General features: G+C 43.6%; 1 protein-coding gene across 1 annotated transcript in view; it reads left to right on the top strand.

Moving 5' to 3' along the window:
- Nucleotides 1-19,176, top strand: part of LOC115083337 (GDP-mannose 4,6 dehydratase) — a 767,289-nt gene that overhangs the window by 147,236 nt on the left and 600,877 nt on the right. Inside the window, exon 4 of the mRNA XM_029587139.1 lies at nucleotides 14,566-14,693. Coding sequence (XP_029442999.1) covers nucleotides 14,566-14,693 — 128 coding nt within the window. The remainder of the gene's footprint in view (nucleotides 1-14,565; nucleotides 14,694-19,176) is intronic.

Raw genomic sequence — 19,176 nt, 5'->3', positions numbered from 1 at the left:
CACAAGGAGGAGTTCCTCTTGCTTCCATGCCTCAAGAACTCCCATTAAAAGTCCCAGTGGTGGAAACTAGCCCTCATCAGTCAGGAGTACCATCCCTCACTGTGGAAGAATCCAGTCACAAAACACCATCGTCTAGAGTATACCTCAGGAATATTCCCATCAAAGATGACTGAGGACCCCACCCCAGTCACCATCATCTTCATTGGGGTCATAGGCTAGTGTCCCTCTACCTCTCTGTTCAGAAGAATAGTCTACAGGAATCTCCTCAGACTCTTTACTTGACCTGCTAGAGCATTCATCTCTGATAGAAGACCTCTCGTACTCTAAATTGCTGGACAAGCCAAGTAAGGCGATCGGAATCAATATCCTTAGGGACAACGATCCCTGTGCAGCGGTCTTTGGGCTCCTTCAGATTCTGGAAATGTGCTCTGAACCTGCAGTGATCCCAATCCTTTCAATCCTTTAACAAATGTGAATGTGGGGTAACTGACCTTCTATCTACCAGTAGCCAGGAACTGGACCTTAAGAACAGAATCCAACAATCTCCAGGATTTTCAGTGGTTCAACTTTCATACCAGAGCAGTGGTTGTTGAGTGGCTTTGAAGCAGGCTGAAAAACCAGAATTTTTCGAGTATCCTCCTTGGGTATGATCCCTAGACTGTAGGGCAACTTTGGGAATAATGTCTTCCAGAGCTTGATACTCAACATCTACATTGTAGCCTACCAACTATGCATGGCATAGTATTTGCATGACTGCATCGATAAACTGAAGCCTCTGGTAGAGTCTCTCAAAAGGGAGCAGGAAAGCTATCAGCAAGGTCTTCTGGATATGAAAGAATGCAAGTGTTATCTCCTCTAGTCAGCATATGAATCATTTGATACCACATCAAGATGTTCTAAACATCAAAATCACAGAACATATAGAAAGACATGGTTTAATGGAACAAAGTCAGCATGGCTTTACCCAGGGCAAGTCTTGCCTCACAAATCTGCTTCACTTTTTTGAAGGAGTTAATAAACATGTGGATAAAGGTGAACCGGTAGATATAGTATACTTGGATTTTCAGAAGGCGTTTGACAAAGTTCCTCATGAGAGGCTTCTAGGAAAAGTAAAACGTCATGGGATAGGTGGCGATGTCCTTTCGTGGATTGCAAACTGGCTAAAAGACAGGAAACAGAGAGTAGGATTAAATGGGCAATTTTCTCAGTGGAAGGGAGTGGACAGTGGAGTGCCTCAGGGATCTGTATTGGGACCTTTACTTTTCAATATATTTATAAATGATCTGGAAAGAAATACGACGAGTGAGATAATCAAATTTGCAGATGACACAAAATTGTTCAGAGTAGTTAAATCACAAGCAGATTGTGATAAATTGCAGGAAGACCTTGTGAGACTGGAAAATTGGGCATCCAAATGGCAGATGAAATTTAATGTGGATAAGTGCAAGGTGATGCATATAGGGAAAAATAACCCATGCTATAATTACACAATGTTGGGTTCCATATTAGGTGCTACAACCCAAGAAAGAGATCTAGGTGTCATAGTGGATAACACATTGAAATCGGCGGTACAGTGTGCTGCGGCAGTCAAAAAAGCAAACAGAATGTTGGGAATTATTAGAAAGGGAATGGTGAATAAAACGGAAAATGTCATAATGCCTCTGTATCGCTCCATGGTGAGACCGCACCTTGAATACTGTGTACAATTCTGGTCGCCGCATCTCAAAAAAGATATAATTGCGATGGAGAAGGTACAGAGAAGGGCTACCAAAATGATAAGGGGAATGGAACAACTCCCCTATGAGGAAAGACTAAAGAGATTAGGACTTTTCAGCTTGGAGAAGAGACGACTGAGGGGGGATATGATAGAGGTGTTTAAAATCATGAGAGGTCTAGAACGGGTAGATGTGAATCGGTTATTTACTCTTTTGGATAGTAGAAAGACTAGGGGGCACTCCATGAAGTTAGCATGGGGCACATTTAAAACTAATCGGAGAAAGTTCTTTTTTACTCAACGTACAATTAAACTCTGGAATTTGTTGCCAGAGGATGTGGTTAGTGCAGTTAGTATAATTGTGTTTAAAAAAGGATTGGATAAGTTCTTGGAGGAGAAGTCCATTACCTGCTATTAAGTTCACTTAGAGAATAGCCACTGCCATTAGCAATGGTAACATGGAATAGACTTAGTTTTTGGGTACTTCCCAGGTTCTTATGGCCTGGATTGGCCACTGTTGGAAACAGGATGCTGGGCTTGATGGACCCTTGGTCTGACCCAGTATGGCATTTTCTTATGTTCTTAAGATCTTCTTTGGCAGCAATTGGCAGCAGTAAGTTAGGCTTGAAGAAGCCTAACTTTTTTTTTTTTTTTTCAATTCTTTATTTTACTTTTCTTAATTATAACAGGCAAATGGATACAATACATATAATATACTTATACATTTCCTGTGGAAACTAAATCTCAATCTTTACCCATATAATCAGATAATAGTAATATTTAAAGCAAAAGTGGACCATTGAAAAATTAAACAGAGCGAAAAATATAAGGTAAATATGGTTTCACCCATAATACTAGGCAATAAGAGAAAACAACAATTTAAATAATTTTTTTTTTGCTCTCAACCATTTTCTGCACTTTGGGGGTGTGAGTCCACGAAAGCCTGTAATGCTGCAACTTCAAAATAAACATACTTTTGATCTTTAAACCAAATTTCACACTTGCAAGGGTATCTTAAAAGAAATCTGGCACCCCTGGCCAGGGTGGCAGACTTCAATTTAAGAAACTCTTGTCTCCTTACCTGAGTTGGTCTAGATAGATCTGGATAAATCCAGATCTGTTGACCATGGAAATTTAACAATCTATTACGTAAAAATAAACGTGGAAATAAATAAATGTGGAAATGTAAAGGAGACAAAAAGAGTTTCCCTAGAAGTTATAACAGTGTCTAAAGTAGTTTCTAAGACATCTGATATATCAATGGATTGCTCTGGTTGTTCTTCTCTTATAGAGGATTTTTTAAAGATATAATAAATTTTTGCAATAGTTGGTATGCTGGGCTTGATGGACCCTTGGTCTGACCCAGTATGGCATTTTCTTATGTTCTTAAGATCTTCTTTGGCAGCAATTGGCAGCAGTAAGTTAGGCTTGAAGAAGCCTAACTTACACCCAACTGCGCTGCTAACTACTGGCCAAAGTCAACATTGTCTTTTGTGACTAAAATCATTGAGTCTGCTGTGCTGAGGCAGGTAGCTGAGTTTGTTGAGGAAAATGAGATCCTCAGTTCCAAATTGTTTTTCAGTACTAAGTGAGCACCAAAAACCTTGTTTGATTAGATCCATAGAGGGCTGGAGGGATGGCCAGGATACAACTTGATGATGTTGGCCATCTCGTCAGCCTTTCCATAAAATTTTGTTATATCGTTTGAGAGAAGTGGGAGTATATGGAACAGCACTAAAATGGTTTCAGTTGTATTTAGATGGCAGAGAGCAGCAAGCAAACAGTGGTGAAGGCAATGCCAAATTATAAGTTTTTAGATCTGCTCAACTAGAATATTATATTGCTGCCTTGCACTTGCTCTGATCAGTAGTTAAGTTCTGGGAAGTCTATCCATTTCTCAAACGTACATTAATCTAACTTTGGGTAATTGCCAGGTTCTTGTGGCCTGGTTTGGCCTCTGTTGGAAAGAGGATGCTGGGCTTGATGGACCCTTGGTCTGACCCAGCATGGCAATTTCTTATGTTCTTATGGAGCACACCGGATGGTCTGGTTGAGGAACAGCAGTCTGCGCAAGTATTTTCATGAAGAGATTTCTGATGTTCTGTGTTCAGGCAATAGTCTATACAGGGACAAGGGCAGATAAACTGTCACACAAATTAAGAATTGATACATGGCTGTCAAGTCTTTATCGATGTGAGCCAAGCAGCTTCCTTCTTTTAGACATCCTTACTTCACGTATAAGCTTTCTTTTTTCCAATGACACCCCTTCTAGCTGTATCATGCCTCTCAGCAACTTCTGGTATGAGGACATCCATGTGCATGATGTCAACCTAAAGCACCACAACAAGGCAGTAAGACAAGTATGAGATTTGATGGAACTCTGGTAGGAGGAATAATTCACTTGTTACTCTAAGAGTAATGGAAGATCACCAAAGACAGTTGGGTCCTCAAGATTGTGGAGTATAGGTACCGAGGGGAAGAGCGGCGAAGCAGCAGCCTTTTGCCTGCTGCTTCGCCGCTCTTCCCCTCGGCTCGGTCGGCCCTCCCCACGCGGTCGGCGTCGGCCTATCGGGGCCAGGGGAGGTGGACCGGAGACAAGCCTCTCGCGAGGCCTCGAGGCAACACTAAATTTAAAAACTAAAAAAAAACCCAGCGGCGTCAAAACCGACGGCAGAAGGAAGCAGCCACCGGTAAGCCCTCCCCGGAAGCCCTGACGCCTCCCCAGAGCCCTTTAAAGGGCTGAAATGGCTCGAGGCGCACCCTTTTGCCTGCTGCTTCGCCGCTCTTCCCCTCGGCTCGGTCGGCCCTCCCCACGCGGTCGGCGTCGGCCTATCGGGGCCAGGGGAGGTGGACCGGAGACAAGCCTCTCGCGAGGCCTCGAGGCAACACTAAATTTAAAAACTAAAAAAAAACCCAGCGGCGTCAAAACCGACGGCAGAAGGAAGCAGCCACCGGTAAGCCCTCCCCGGAAGCCCTGACGCCTCCCCAGAGCCCTTTAAAGGGCTGAAACGGCTCGAGGCGTCGCGCGCCTAAGGAGCGCGACAAAGGGGCCTGCCCCTTTGTGCGCTCCTTCGTGCGCTCCAGCACACTGTACCAGACTATACCAGACGATACACTCGCTACCTCCCTCTATTACTCCAACCGTCCTTTCTCCCAAGCGATCCACCTTAGCTCTCCCCTATCAGTCGTCCACCCACTCCCACACTGAACAGTACTCCAGCATTCGCACAGTCAATCAAGCATCCACTCCAGCATCCAGTAAGCTTCCACTCACTCCAGCTTCCAGCATTCTTCTAGCAATCTTCTAGGCACTCCAGCATCCAGCATTCGTCCAGTCACTCCAGCATCCAGCATTCGTCCAGTCACTCCAGCATCAAGCATTCGTCCAGTCTCTCTAGCATCCTGCATTCGTCCAGTCACTCCAGCATCAAGCATTCGTCCAGTCACTCCAGCATCAAGCATTTGTCCAGTCTCTCCAGCATCCTGCATTCGTCCAGTCACTCCAGCATCCTGCATTCGTCCAGTCACTCCAGCATCAAGCATTCGTCCAGTCTCTCCAGCATCCAGCATTCGCCCAGTCCAGCACTCCTCCAGTCTCTCCAGCATCCAGCATTCGTCCAGTCCAGCACTCCTCCAGTCACTCCAGCATCCAGCATTCGTCCAGTCACTCCAGCATCCAGCATTCGTCCAGTCCAGCACTCCTCCAGTCACTCCAGCATCCTGCATTCGTCCAGTCACTCCAGCATCCAGCATTCGTCCAGTCACTCCAGCATCAAGCATTCGTCCAGTCTCTCCAGCATCCAGCATTCGTCCAGTCCAGCACTCCTCCAGTCACTCCAGCATCCAGCATTCGTCCAGTCACTCCAGCATCCAGCATTCGTCCAGTCCAGCACTCCTCCAGTCACTCCAGCATCCTGCATTCGTCCAGTCTCTCCAGCATCCTGCATTCGTCCAGTCACTCCAGCATCCAGCATTCGTCCAGTCCAGCACTCCTCCAGTCACTCCAGCATCCTGCATTCGTCTAGTCACTCCAGCATCCAGCATGCTTCCAGTCAATCAAGCATCCAGCACGCGTCCAGTTAATCCAGCATCCAGCATTCCTCTAGCAATCCTCTAATCACTCCAGCATCCAGCATTCTTCCAGTCAATCCAGCATCTAGCACTCATCAAGCCACTCCAACACCCAGTAGTCATCCAACAATCTTCTCCACTAGCAATTTCTTCTAAAAAGACAGCATGCTACAAACTTTCCCCATTCAGATCATCCCTCACCTACTCTCTCACAGAGCGAATACACCCGTGCTCAATCTACGATCAAAGAGATCCCTGATTCCAATCATGATCTCCCCTCTTACACAATTCCTAGGATTATCTCTAATCACCTTAACCCTTTTCAACTCGCAGTCGCTCTCTAAAAAATCTCATTTGCTCAACGACCACCTCCTGGACACCCAACCGGACATCTGTGCCATTACCGAAACATGGCTAAAAAACACAGACACCGCCATAATTAACCAATTGCCAACACAACAATATGACATCTTCTCTATCCCCAGACCTAAAAAAAGAGGGGGTGGAATAATGTTAATAGCAAAAAAAGAACTGAGACTGTCCCAGCAAGCCTTCAAATTGATGACCAAATTAGAAATCGGACTATTCAAATCCTCCCAGCTTCAAGTCTGCCTTATTTACGCCCCCCCGGGGCTCCTAGAATCTGACCCTTCTCCACTGATCGAAACCATAGCCAAACACATCAACACAAACTCACCGGCTATTATTTTAGGAGATTTCAACATCCATGTTGACTCCCCTACCCTATCATTTAATTGCGAAGCCCTTCTCTCTTCTCTCCAGGCTATGGGATTCAAACAAATTATAAACAATCCCACACACAAGGCAGGCCACACGCTTGACCTGATATTCACTAACGAAACCATCACGCCCATCACCCCTCCTTCCTGCACCCCCATCCCCTGGTCGGATCACTCGATGATAACTACAAAATTATCTATAAAACAAAAATTGACCCCTATTGTTACTAAATCCTCGATCCAGTTCAGGAAACCCTGTTCCATGGACACTCTCAACAACAGCCTGGCTGAAGAACTAATTAAACTGGACTTCTCCGATGCGGATACTGCTATGAACTCCTGGCAAACTATTACACACTCAGTAGCTAACAGAATTTGCCCTGTAACAACAAAAGTTATCAACCCAGCCCGCACGAACAAGAAACCCTGGTTCTCAACCGAACTAAGGAAACTCAAACAGGATCTACAACACAAAGAACAACGCTGGCGGAAAGATTCCTCCCCTTCCTCACTTGCTTCGTACAAAACTGCAATGAGCTACTATAGGACATCCATTACCCGCACCAAACGAGATTTCTACGCCAAAAAAATACACGGCTTCTTATATGACCCAAAAACTCTGTTCTCATATGTAGCTGCCCTTACCACACCTATGCCCCTCACCATCCCAGAAGAAGAAGCCCAGAACAAATCCACAGAGTTGGCTATCTTTTTTGATAACAAAATCAAAAACCTACTTGCCCCCCTGGCACCAACGAACACTTCTCCAAACCCTTCGCAACCATTAAGCCTCGCAACCAATAGCCCTCCACCAACTATCCACAGACCGTCACTAGAAATTCTAGAACAGACATCCTCCCTGGAAATAGAATCAGTAATCAAGAAAATGAAACCTTCCACTCATCCACTGGACCAAATACCGACCAAACTACTTCTCACCATCCCTAACACCATTGCTAAACCGCTAGCAGACCTCATAAATTGCTCCCTCAATCAAGGATCGGTCCCGGACTCCTTAAAAATTGCTTCACTTAAACCCCTACTTAAAAAACCCAACCTGGACCCAGCCAACCCTGCAAACTTCCGCCCCATTGCAAACCTACCTTTTATAGCCAAGCTAATGGAAAAGCTTGTCAACATCCGACTCACAGACTACCTTGACTCCCACAATATTCTCTTCCCCTCTCAATTCGGATTCAGGAAACGCCTAAACACAGAATCCCTCCTTCTTTCTCTAACGGACAACATCCTGATGGGCCTTGACAAGGGACAATCTTACCTGCTAGCCCTTCTCGACATCTCTGCAGCGTTCGACACGGTAAACCACACTATCCTCATAAACCGTTTAATGGAAATAGGCATTTCTGGCTCGGCACTGCTCTGGTTCACATCCTTTCTGAACAACAGACACTACAAAGTCAAAATAAATGACAAAGAATCTCACTCCATTCCATCAAACCAAGGTGTACCTCAGGGTTCGTCACTTTCCCCTACCCTGTTCAATATATATCTACTCCCTTTATGCCAGCTACTCAATAGTCTCAATCTCACCCACTTTATATACGCGGACGATGTACAAATCATAATCCCCATCTCGGACCCCATCTCCACTCTAAATTTCTGGAACAACTGCTTACACGCCATCAACCTTCTGCTCTCGAGTCTCAACCTGGTCCTAAATACCTCCAAAATGGAACTACTGGTTATCTCCCCTAGTGACAACAACCCCCTCGCAAATAATGCTAGCATCCCATTAGCAAACCAGGTCAGAGATCTTGGGGCCACCCTTGACTCCAGAATGAATTTCAAAAAATTCATTAACGCCACAACTAAAGAATGCTTCTTCAAGCTACAGGTCCTGAAGCAACTTAGACCGCTCTTACATTTCAAGGATTTCCGTTCGGTGCTTCAAGCCATACTGTTTTCAAAGATCGACTATTGTAACGCTCTATTACTTGGTCTCCCTGCTTCGTCCACCAAACCTCTTCAGATGCTGCAAAACGCAGCGGCTAGGATCCTTACAAACACTCGTCGCAAGGACCATATCACACCAATCCTAAAAATCCTACACTGGCTGCCCATCCAATATAGAATACTTTTCAAGGCTCTCACCATCATCCACAAATCCGTCTACCAGCAATCCACTCTCCAACTCACCTTTCCACTCGAATTACATACTTCCACAAGACCGATCAGAACTGCCTACAAAGGTTCGCTCAAGGCCCCCCCCAACAAATCATCGGTCCACAACTCTATTCACAAGCGAGCACTTTCAACAGCAGGTCCACTACATTGGAATTCACTTCCCCAAGACTTACGCCAAGAACAATGCCATTCAACATTCAGAAAGAAATTGAAAACCTGGCTGTTCGCAGAAGCCTACCGCTGAAGGATCTCCTGAACCATCACTGACTCTCACTCTCCCACCCCTCCCTAATCCCTACCCCCCCTTTTTCCCCCTCCCCTTCTCCCCCACCCAACCCCACCCTTTCCATCTCCCACTGGACATACCATGCTAATAACTGCCTAGGATAAATCTATATTTATGTATCTTATAGTTTTTGTTGATTATATATTTATCTCTCTCTAATTGTTTCTTAGTTTAAATTCTGTACTGTCTTCCATTGCCCAGGTTTTACGCTCCCTGTTTAATGTAACTTTACTTTCTACCTTGATGTTAATTGGTTTCCCCTCAGTTACATTGTAAACCGGTACGATAAGACCTAGTCTTGAGCATCGGTATAGTAAAAGAAATTAAATAAATAAATAAATATAAATATACGTTTCTCCTCTCTCAGCACTGCTTAAGTATATTCTTTAATCTGGATCCTTCTCACTCAACCCAGCTCTGTCTTAAGTGGAGTCGCTTCTGAGCCATCGAGGGATAGAACCTGCATCCCCCAAAGATCATGGCAAGAAGTCAGAGGGATTGAGACCCAACCTGGATTTATCAAGACTAAACAAGATCCTACTTATGAAAGATGTTCAAAATGAACTATCTCTACACCATCCTACCCTTCATCCAAGTGGGAGACTGGATGTGCACCCTGGATCTGAAAGAGACATATGCTCATATATCCATTCATCAGTTTCATTGGAATTGCTTCAGGTTTATAGTGGATTCCTCTCACTACAAATTCAATGTTCTTTCTTCAAGCTGTTGGCAGCTTTAAGGTTCTTCATGAAATGCTTGACAGCAGTGCTGGCACATCTTTGTCATCAGGGAATTTGTGTCTTCCCTTACCTAGATGATGGATGGGTGATGGGACTTTTCCAAGTTGGTGTGTTGGACTCTCTACAAAAGATGATCGAGCTCCTTCAGTCATCTGGGCTCATGCTCAAATTTGCCAAGTCAAACCTGGATCCTACCCAGAGTATCAAGTTCTTCGGGGCATGGATAGATTAATTAGAGGAGAAATCAGTCCTCCTATCAGATCAGGCATTTACTTTGCAAATGCTGGTTCAGAACTTATTACAATGGGATCAGGTACCAGCCCAAGCAATTCTGGTTGTCCTCAGGTATATTGCAGCAGCGGTGTATGTGGACCTTCGATCCAGCTCTACTAACTCAGTAGGAGGGTCATCTATGTCATCCAAATCTATCCTCCCTCAACTTTACAGCTTGGATTTTGGGCATGTCATTGTCTCATCATTATCTCTATCTAAGGAGGTTGAGGACATTGTGATCTCATCCATGAAATCATCTACCATAAGATAATATAGTTTTAAATGGAAGCATTTCTCATTTTGGTATCAGGCAGGTGCTTTGAACCTGTTCACCTGTGCTCCAAAAAATCTTCAGTACTTGTTCTCCCTATCCTCTTTGGGCCTCAGTTCTTCATTGGTCAAAGTGCATCTCAGTGTCATTGCCACTTACCACCTTTAAGTGAACAGAAAGCTGATCTCCATCCACCCGTTGGTATCAAAGTTCATGAACGATTTGTGGCATATGAAACCTCTGGTTGCCAAACCACTATGCAATGGGATTTCAGTGTCATCTTGGCATAACTGATGAAGCCTCCCTAGAAGCCACTGGAGTCAGCTTCATTAAAGTTTTTTACTTGGAAGATGCTCTTTCTAGTTGCCATCACTCAACTCGAAGAGTCAGCAAGCTACAGGCACTGGTACTTTACTGTTCATTTCTAGAGTTTTTCCACAACAGGGTGGTACTCCACACTCACCCGAAGTTTCTGCCCAAAGTGGTTTAGGCATTTCATTTGAATTAAGCCATTGTTTTGCCCGTTTGTTTTCAAGACCTCATGCACATAAAGGAGAGAAGGACCTCCATTCATTGGACTGCAAAAGAACCTTGGACTATTATTTAAAGAGAGCTCAACCACATCATCAGGCTTCTCAACTTTCCATGTCCTATGATCCTAATAGAATGGAAATAGCCGTTGCCAAGCACTCGTTGTTCAACAGGCTAGCAGACTTTATTGCACATTGCTATGTTTTGGATTACCTCCAGATCCAGAATCTATCAAGACTCATCAAGTAAAAGCAATGGCTATCTTAGTGGCTCACCTAAAAACTATGTCCATTGAAGATATCTACAAAGCTGCAACTTGGTTATCAGTTCACATCTTCACATCCTGTTAGTGTCTAGACAATCTCTCCAAACGTGACAGTAGCTTTGGGCAAGCAGTTCTCTTCAGCCTGTTCCCTCAGTTGTCCACTCTTTAAAGGACCAGGGAGCTGGGTTGCTTTTTCAGTAAGTTCTTTGTTTACAACCCTCTGCATGGGTCTCCCCACATGTCATGGCCAATTCAGTTCTACTTGATGGAGAAAGCGAGTTTGTTTAGTATAAACAGAGTTCTCTATAGAGAGCAGGATGAATTAGCCATGCTTATTACCCTCCCATCTCGTTGGATTGTTGACTACCTAGCTAAAGCTTTGCTCTACAATCGACTTGGTAGCCAATGAAGCAGCACCTGCACAGGAATTCCCACACATGCTCAGTAGTAAAACTTTACTGAGCTAGAGAGATGGGTCTGTTTGTTGCCAATGGATGATGTCACCCATGTGGCATGGCTAATTCATCCTGCCGTCTACAGAGAGCCCTGTTTATGGCAAGAAATCTTGCTTTAATCTCTATGAATCCATTATGTGTACAAATGCTGTACCACGGATAGGTTTGAAAATTGGGCTGCCTATGTACATGATGTTGAATTCTGCATTAAGAGTTACCACTGAGGAATAAGTAATTGTGAATAATTGAAATTCTCAGCTCATTGTTTGTAGCAGTAAAAGAAAAAAAAAACAAATATAATGTTTGGAAAGGATTATTGTTTCTATATTTAATACCTTTTGCTAGCAGCCATGCTTATTTAGCTAAGCTAAAATCTTGTAGCGTAAACATATTGAAGGTAATTTTCAAAGGCATTTCTGCAGTTAAAACATTCCTTTGCCCATGAAAATGGCTTGTTACAAAACTGCCTGTCCATTAAACAGGTAAACTTACATACTTGTGTTCTATATGTGCTTATGCGCGTAAGTTCAGACTGAGCAGATGCTTTCCCAGGGGCTGAATTGGGGAGAAATGTGTACTTAGGTGCATTCTTTAGGTTTTCAGAAGAGTAAAGGTAAAATTTCTGCATACAAATTAGCAGATATAATTGTGGCTGGGTAATTTGGTGGAGTAATTTTCAAAGCAAACATACGAATATCTTATGCACATATTTGCTAACCACCTTATATGGGTTTTTTCCAAAATTATCCCCGTTATCTTCAGAAGTAAATCACCACCATATAAATAAAAGCATATTGGTAATGCATTAAAAGCAGAGGAAATTAATAATTTTAAGGAGAACAAGACTGCAGATGATTAGTTAAGACAAAATGTGATTAAAGGCTAAAAAGAATATTATACTGTGGTTACTCGGAAACATTTCCAATGCCAGTCGATAGGAGAGGGAGGGGAAAACAAGTCCAATGATTTCAAGCCCCTTCCACAGAATAGATGAGAGGAGAGAAGAGCAGTGAATATGTGTACGAGATTTCCCTCTTTATGCTCGGGGAAGACCCTGTGTCCACAGCTCCACAGAGGCAAGCTCATTGCTCCATGTCATTTTTACTGACCTGAAGATATTTTTGTGGATTTGTTTTATTCTATCAGTAAATTCCCTGACAATTGTCAGCTCTGGTCAGCAGTCTCCCCCCACCCCACTCCTTTCAAAATTACAAAGCTGTGCAAGGTTTCTAGCGTCAAAGCACTTATTTCTCCTCAGAAGCTGCATAATAATCCAAACGGGGAATGGTGATTGTAATGATTTTTCATTTTGATTTCATGGCACAACTGAATTATTTGAAAGGCGTTGCGGCTTCTGTTGCTTTCAAGTGAGTTTGGGATCTGAATTTTCATCAGCAATGATGCCTGATTTCCAGCATTTTGCCAGGTCTGCTTCTAACCTTTCCTTTGGACCTGCTTGTGTTTCCTTTAACTCTTGTGTTTTATTCTGTTAATGGTTGCTTGTGCCTGTAATATAGAATGTGAGGCCTGAAATAAAATTAAAAAAAAAAAAGTGGTGGTAGATTTTATCAGCAAGAGGCTTATTTTCGAAGTATTCTTATGATCAAAATTTTAATTTTTTGGGTTCATCTGTGACCATTGTATTTATGTGCATGTATAGAAATATAGACTCCTCGCTTCTCCTCCCCCCCCCCCCCTTGAATTAGATACCTCATTTTTCAAGGAGATTTTTTTTTTTTTACCATAGGTCCAAGCTGAGAGCAAATCCTTGCTGAATCTTGCCCAATGCAAGGAATCTTTCTGTTTCTGCAAGCGCCTGTGTTAAGAAACATTGCTGTCCAGCAACAGATGCTGACTCTGAAGATTTGTTTTACGAGTAAAGCTCTTAACATAGTAAATAGTACTGTGCAAGGTAGAGCATGCTGGAGAATGCAAGGCTTAGCTGACATTGCTACTTTTTCCACAAAAGTATATTGTACCCATTATTGATATTTTATTGGCTTCTTAAAGAAGGCAGTGGTTGCGCTGAGAGTTGACAATACTACATTTTTCACGTATAGCAATTATTCGTCTCAAGTTAAAAAAAAATGACCTTAAGGGAGAGTGCTATTGCCTCTGGAGCTATTAAGTCCCTCCTGCAGGGGGGGAGGAGCTGAAAGTGACATCTTGTGTGGCTTCTTGATGCTGTTCTGATGGAGGAGGATGTTTGACAGTGTCACCTTGCTGACTGCTCCCTGTTTGTATGAACTATTGCCTGCTTTGTGCGTATACAATGGACAGTGGTTCTCATTGTTCATAATCAGGAAGTATGTTCCTTAGAGAGAGAAAAAAAAAAAAAAAAAAAAAAACCCCGCATACCTACTGCTTGAAAAACTACTTGATACTGAGGATGTAGGAGCATATTATTGAGCAGCTGAACATACAGTGAAATCATAAGCCTCTTGTTAAGGAGCTGCTCTCACTTTTTAAAGCACCTTTTTAGCATCTCATAGAAATGCCATTTGTCATATCACTAATGAACTTCTCATCTACCCTTCATAGCCTGCAAACATCTTGAGTAAAATGAGTTGTGAGGTAATCCTCCCAGAAGACTTATCAATAAGCAAAAAAAAAAAAATCCAACTTATACATGTCTTTTTGTTGTTTTTTTTAATTTATTTTTTTTCTTTTCTTTTTTTTTTTCCTCGGGTGGTCTGAGATGTCTGTCTTTCATTCTGGTGTTTCCTTTTGTGTAACCTTTTGCATTTCGTGTTTATAAACTGACATTCCAATTGATTTTTTTTGGCCTTTTGCCTGGATTAAATATTGAGGCAGCAAATTAGGAATTCTTAAGAAGTTCCACAGAGAGCACTGTTTTTGCTGTGAAAGTGAAGCTTTTTGGCTCTTAAGCTTGGAGCTTCTTTGCTTACCCAAACAATAAGTGATGCTGTGGGTTATCTGTCTGTGTGTGTGGGGGAGGGGGGCTGGAGCAAGAAGAAAAGGAATTGGGTTGGGGAGGGGGGTGCCTCTTCTTTCAGACTCTTAAGCAGTCAGCCTAACGGTACTGATATTGTCTCTTACCTCTCTTTCAGGGGCTAATTTTGTAACCCGAAAAATTAGCCGATCAGTAGCTAAGATTCATGTTGGACAGCTGGAACGTTTCAGCTTGGGCAATCTGGACTCCAAACGGGATTGGGGCCATGCCAAGGACTACGTTGAGGTAGGCTATTTGCCATAGGCCTTTTCTTGAGAACAACATCTTTGTGTGGTTGGGAAGCTTGACACAACGTCTCCAGTGAAGCTGTGTGACCCACAGGGGGTCCCTTGTGAATTTTTTTGCCAGTGAAGGACTGTTAACCTAATGTTCTCAATTTCAGAGCAGAGAGTTCAGCCACACAGTAGGCTACCCCAGTCATGACCTGAACAGATAAACAAATCCCGTCGTATCATGCAACTTAGGTTTTGCGTTCCTTTGCTTAATTCCTGTGAATATTTTCTTTTTTCTTTCTTTTTTTTTTTTTATTGTTGTACTCCTGCAGTATTTTCAACAAATTTTCTTTTCCTCTAATGTTGGTACAACCTTCATGTTTAAAACTGAATGGATCCACTTACAAGAAAATATCTCTAGTCAGACCCAGGCTTCACCATGGGCTGCTAAAGGGACATCAGAGGTACACCACAGCAAAGCCCAGTGCTGACTTAGCAGATGGTCAAAGATTGCATTTGTTTTGCTCAAAGGAGCTGCATTATCTGCTTTTCACAAAATCGCAGTCTGCCCATTTCTTGGACTTGTTTCTGATTCTCCTTGCTTTTCTTGTCCACTGCTTGCTTTTCTAATGACACAAAAACATGCCGATGTGTATAAAGTGACAGTGGTTCAAGAGGATCTGTGAAAATTTGCTGGAAAGAACTGTAAACATTGTATTTATTTAACACCCAGAAGGAAACAAGACTGCTGCCGCCGAGTGAGCTATTTACACAGAATTGCTGGGGACTTTCCAGGCTGCTGAGTGATAGTGCTCTGCACTGGCATGTGCACTACAATTCCCTGGCCAGGCCTCTCTCCCTGGGTCTGCTGGAGCTCGGGATGCTGCCAAGTCAGATAGGGGAGGGAATCAGAACTTCATAAGGGCAACGCTGGGACAGACCTGTGGTCCATCAAGCCCAGCAAGCCAGACTCTGTCAGTGGCCAGTCTGGGTCGCTTGGAAGTACCTGGTGCATGCGAGTAGGAAGGTCCTTTCCCTTTTCGCTCTTTCTCAAAAGTAAAAGATGGGAGGGGGGCATCCAAGTGTATCTGGCTAATAATTGTTAATGGACCTGCCCTGCAAAAACATCTCCAGCCCTCTGTTAAGCTCAGCTATGCTACTAGCCTTTACCACGTTCTCTGCCAGAAATTTCTGGTGCTTCATAGTGCGTTGACTGAATGAGCACTTTCTTAAATTGTTTCAAACCTGCTACTGGATAGTTTCATGGCTGTTCTCTAATACTAGTACTGTTTGGTAATAGAAATAGCTGTTCCTTATTAACTTGCTATACACCACACATTGGGCCGGATTTTAAGAGGTACTCGTGGGCGTAGATTTGTGCGCGCAATCCGGCGCACACAAATCTACGCCCGATTTTACAACGTGCGCGCGCAGCCACGTGCATGTTATAAAATCCAGGGTTGGCGCACGCAAGGGGGTGCACACTTGTGCACCTTGCACATGCCGAGCCCTAGGGGAGCCCCGATGGCTTTCCCTGTTCCCTCCGAGGCCGCTCCGAAATCGGAGCGGCCTCAGAGGGAACTTTCCTTCCACACCCCCCCCCCCCCCCCCACCTTCCCATCCCTTCCCCTACCTAACCTTCTGGCCACGCTCCCGCCCCTTTTTCAAGCCCCGGGACACACGCGTATCTCGGGGCTTGCGCGCGTCGCCGGACCTATGCAAAATAGGCTTGGTGCGCGTAACCCACCTACGTGCGTAAATCCAACTGGATTTACACGTGTAGGGCTTTTAAAATCTGCCCCATAACTTTTCAAAGCCTGTCATATTCCCCTCTGAGTTTTCTCTTCTCCAGGCTGAAGAACCTTAAGCTTGTCCTTTTTTTTTCCACATAAAAGAGCCAATCCATCCCAGTAACCATTTTGGTTGCCTTTCTCTACACTTTTTCTGTTTCTGCTAATTCTTTTTTGAGGTGTGGCAACCGGAACTGCACAGAGCAATAAAAAGTGCTGTCGTACCATGGAGCAATATAGAGGTATTGTTTATATTTCCAATTTTATTTGTGAATCTTTTTCAAGTAATTTCTAACATTCTGTTTGGTTGTTTTTTACCACCCCTGCACACCGAGCTGAGGATTTCAAAGTATTGTCCACAAGGACTCCAACGTATTTTTCTTCAGTGATGGCTCCTAATAAGGAACCCAGCATCTTGTACCTGTAATTGGGATTATTTTTCCCTTCGTACCCGCATTAAATTTCATCGGCCATTCGGAGGCCCAGTCTCCCAATCTCGTACAGTCCTCCTGAATTTCCACACAGCCTGCTTGTGTCTTTTGTCATTGTGCCATGGTGAGACCTCGTGGCCAGATTTAAGGTCCATGTTAGCCAGGTTCCAGAAGGAGCCATTGTCGGTGGAAAGGACCATCATTGCAATGACTAGCCAGAGCTGGAAGGGAATATAAAAATAGGTGGAAACCCCCAGAGAGTTGTGCATAAAGCCGCGTGCTGCCACAGCCCAATAGAGGTCTCTTCTGATTGAGCTGAAAACCCAAAGCAGCAGAAGGGGAAAAAAAAAAAAACATTGTGGTGGTGGTGGGAAGAGGGGTGCAAGATTAGTGTTTTAGAGGGACATAATAAGCTGGTGAATGGACAAGTTAGCCAGATAAACGCCCCGCTGAATAAATTTGCCTAAAGTTAAAAACCTAACTGGTGCTATGTCTGTAACCAATTAGGTTTTAAGGATATCTAGCCTTGTGATGCTGGATAATTTACTACTTAACCGGATATCTTCAAAAATGTCCAGTTAGGTGATACTGATAAGTTTAAATAAATAAATAAATAAATAAATAAATAAATAAAAATGCCGTGTGGGTCTACAGGCCGATTTCCTTGGCTGTTCCTCTGCTGGGCCACACATCCCGCACCTCACACATCCCGCACCTCCCTAAACCTCCAATGTGTATAAAGATGATGCAAGGTCCCCCATCCCTTTCTCCATTTTATAAATTCTAGATATGGTCTGTCCAGCCCTGCCCCCGCCCTACACTTCACCCACCTGCAAACTCTTTGCCACTGGGCTGTCTCTCTCTACCTTCCTGGATCTTGAAAGTCCAACCGGGATTGAAGTCTTCTCTTACCGCACTCCCAGTGCTTCCATTGCTGTCCTGACAACAGCCTGGTGACAGAGGTTGTGAGCGGGGAGGGGGCAGGAGAGAGAGCCAGATTTATAATTTAAAAAACAGGGGAAAGGACTCGGGGGCCAACCTGCAGATCCTTCCACCATATTTATGTGCATCGGGGGGGGGGGTGTATTTGTGACATATGGAGGAAGAGGTGCAGAAATCGGGCTCCATGCCCAGATGGCGCCTATTTTATTCTCATCAATGTCACTTAACAGGATTTCTTTGAAATCTGATTAGGTGGCAAGTTGTCTGACCTTTTAAGGCCAGTTAACTCTAGTCCTTCTCTGAAGCATGTCTAAATTTATCTAGCTAACTTAGATACAGCTGAAAATCGGCTTAAGTTATCAGGATAAATTAGGAACATCCTGGAACGCCTCCTTTTTTATCCGGATAAGTGGCCCAATATTAAAAAGCTTATCATTTAGCCAGTTAACTTATGAGTTATCTTGCTAAATGGCTTTCAATATGGACGTCTTAGTTTACAGTTGAATCTTTTCAGGAATTAATTGGTTTCATTTTGCTTTGTTTGGCTTAGAGCTCGGTATATTTTGATCCTTTGTTAACATTTGGAGCTTAAGGGGGAGATATGCAAAGATGAACAGCTAATTAAGTTAGCCGGCTAAGACTTGTCCAACTAACTTACAAAGGATATTCAGTAGCAATGTTATACCGTTTGAATACCCTGAATAAGTCGCTAGTTAGCCGGATAACTGAATAAATTTGAATATCGCTAGTTATCCGGCTATGTTAGTCAGATAAGTAGCTCCTCCCCGGATTGCCTATATCCCGCCCATCGCTTATCCTGGTATGTGGCAGCCACTGAACAGGACTGGATATTCAGCAGCTGCCACTTAACTGGATAAGTTCCTCCTTTATCCGACTAGGTAGTGCTGAATATCGGAGTCTAGATGTATGTGCATGTCCTTTATCCACCCCCCTTTTACGAAGCACTCCCTGTGAACAGCAAGGGGTCACATTCAGATCCTGAAGGGTGGAGGAAAACCTGGCTGCAGTGCTGTATGGGAGACAGCAGTGCCATAGGGCCCAGGGGGATCATTCACAATGTCTCTTAATGAGAATATTCCACACAGTGAGCTGTGGTCAAAAATCAAACATCCTTTACTGAAACCAAAAGCAGAAAATTTCAGCAGTCCAAAAATTGAAAAGTACAAGAAAACCAGTTCTTCATGGTACTGGTATGTAAATTGTCCGTCACCCGAGGCTTCAATGTGGGCAACTCATAAATACTGAATAAGCATACTCAGTTAATGCAATCCCAATTTAACAGAAAAAGAACAAAAAACTCACAAGAAGTTAC

The sequence above is a fragment of the Rhinatrema bivittatum genome, chromosome 2 (assembly GCF_901001135.1).
Source record: "Rhinatrema bivittatum chromosome 2, aRhiBiv1.1, whole genome shotgun sequence".
Classification (NCBI taxonomy): Eukaryota; Metazoa; Chordata; class Amphibia; order Gymnophiona; family Rhinatrematidae; genus Rhinatrema; species Rhinatrema bivittatum.
This window is presented reverse-complemented; position numbering and strand designations above follow the sequence as displayed.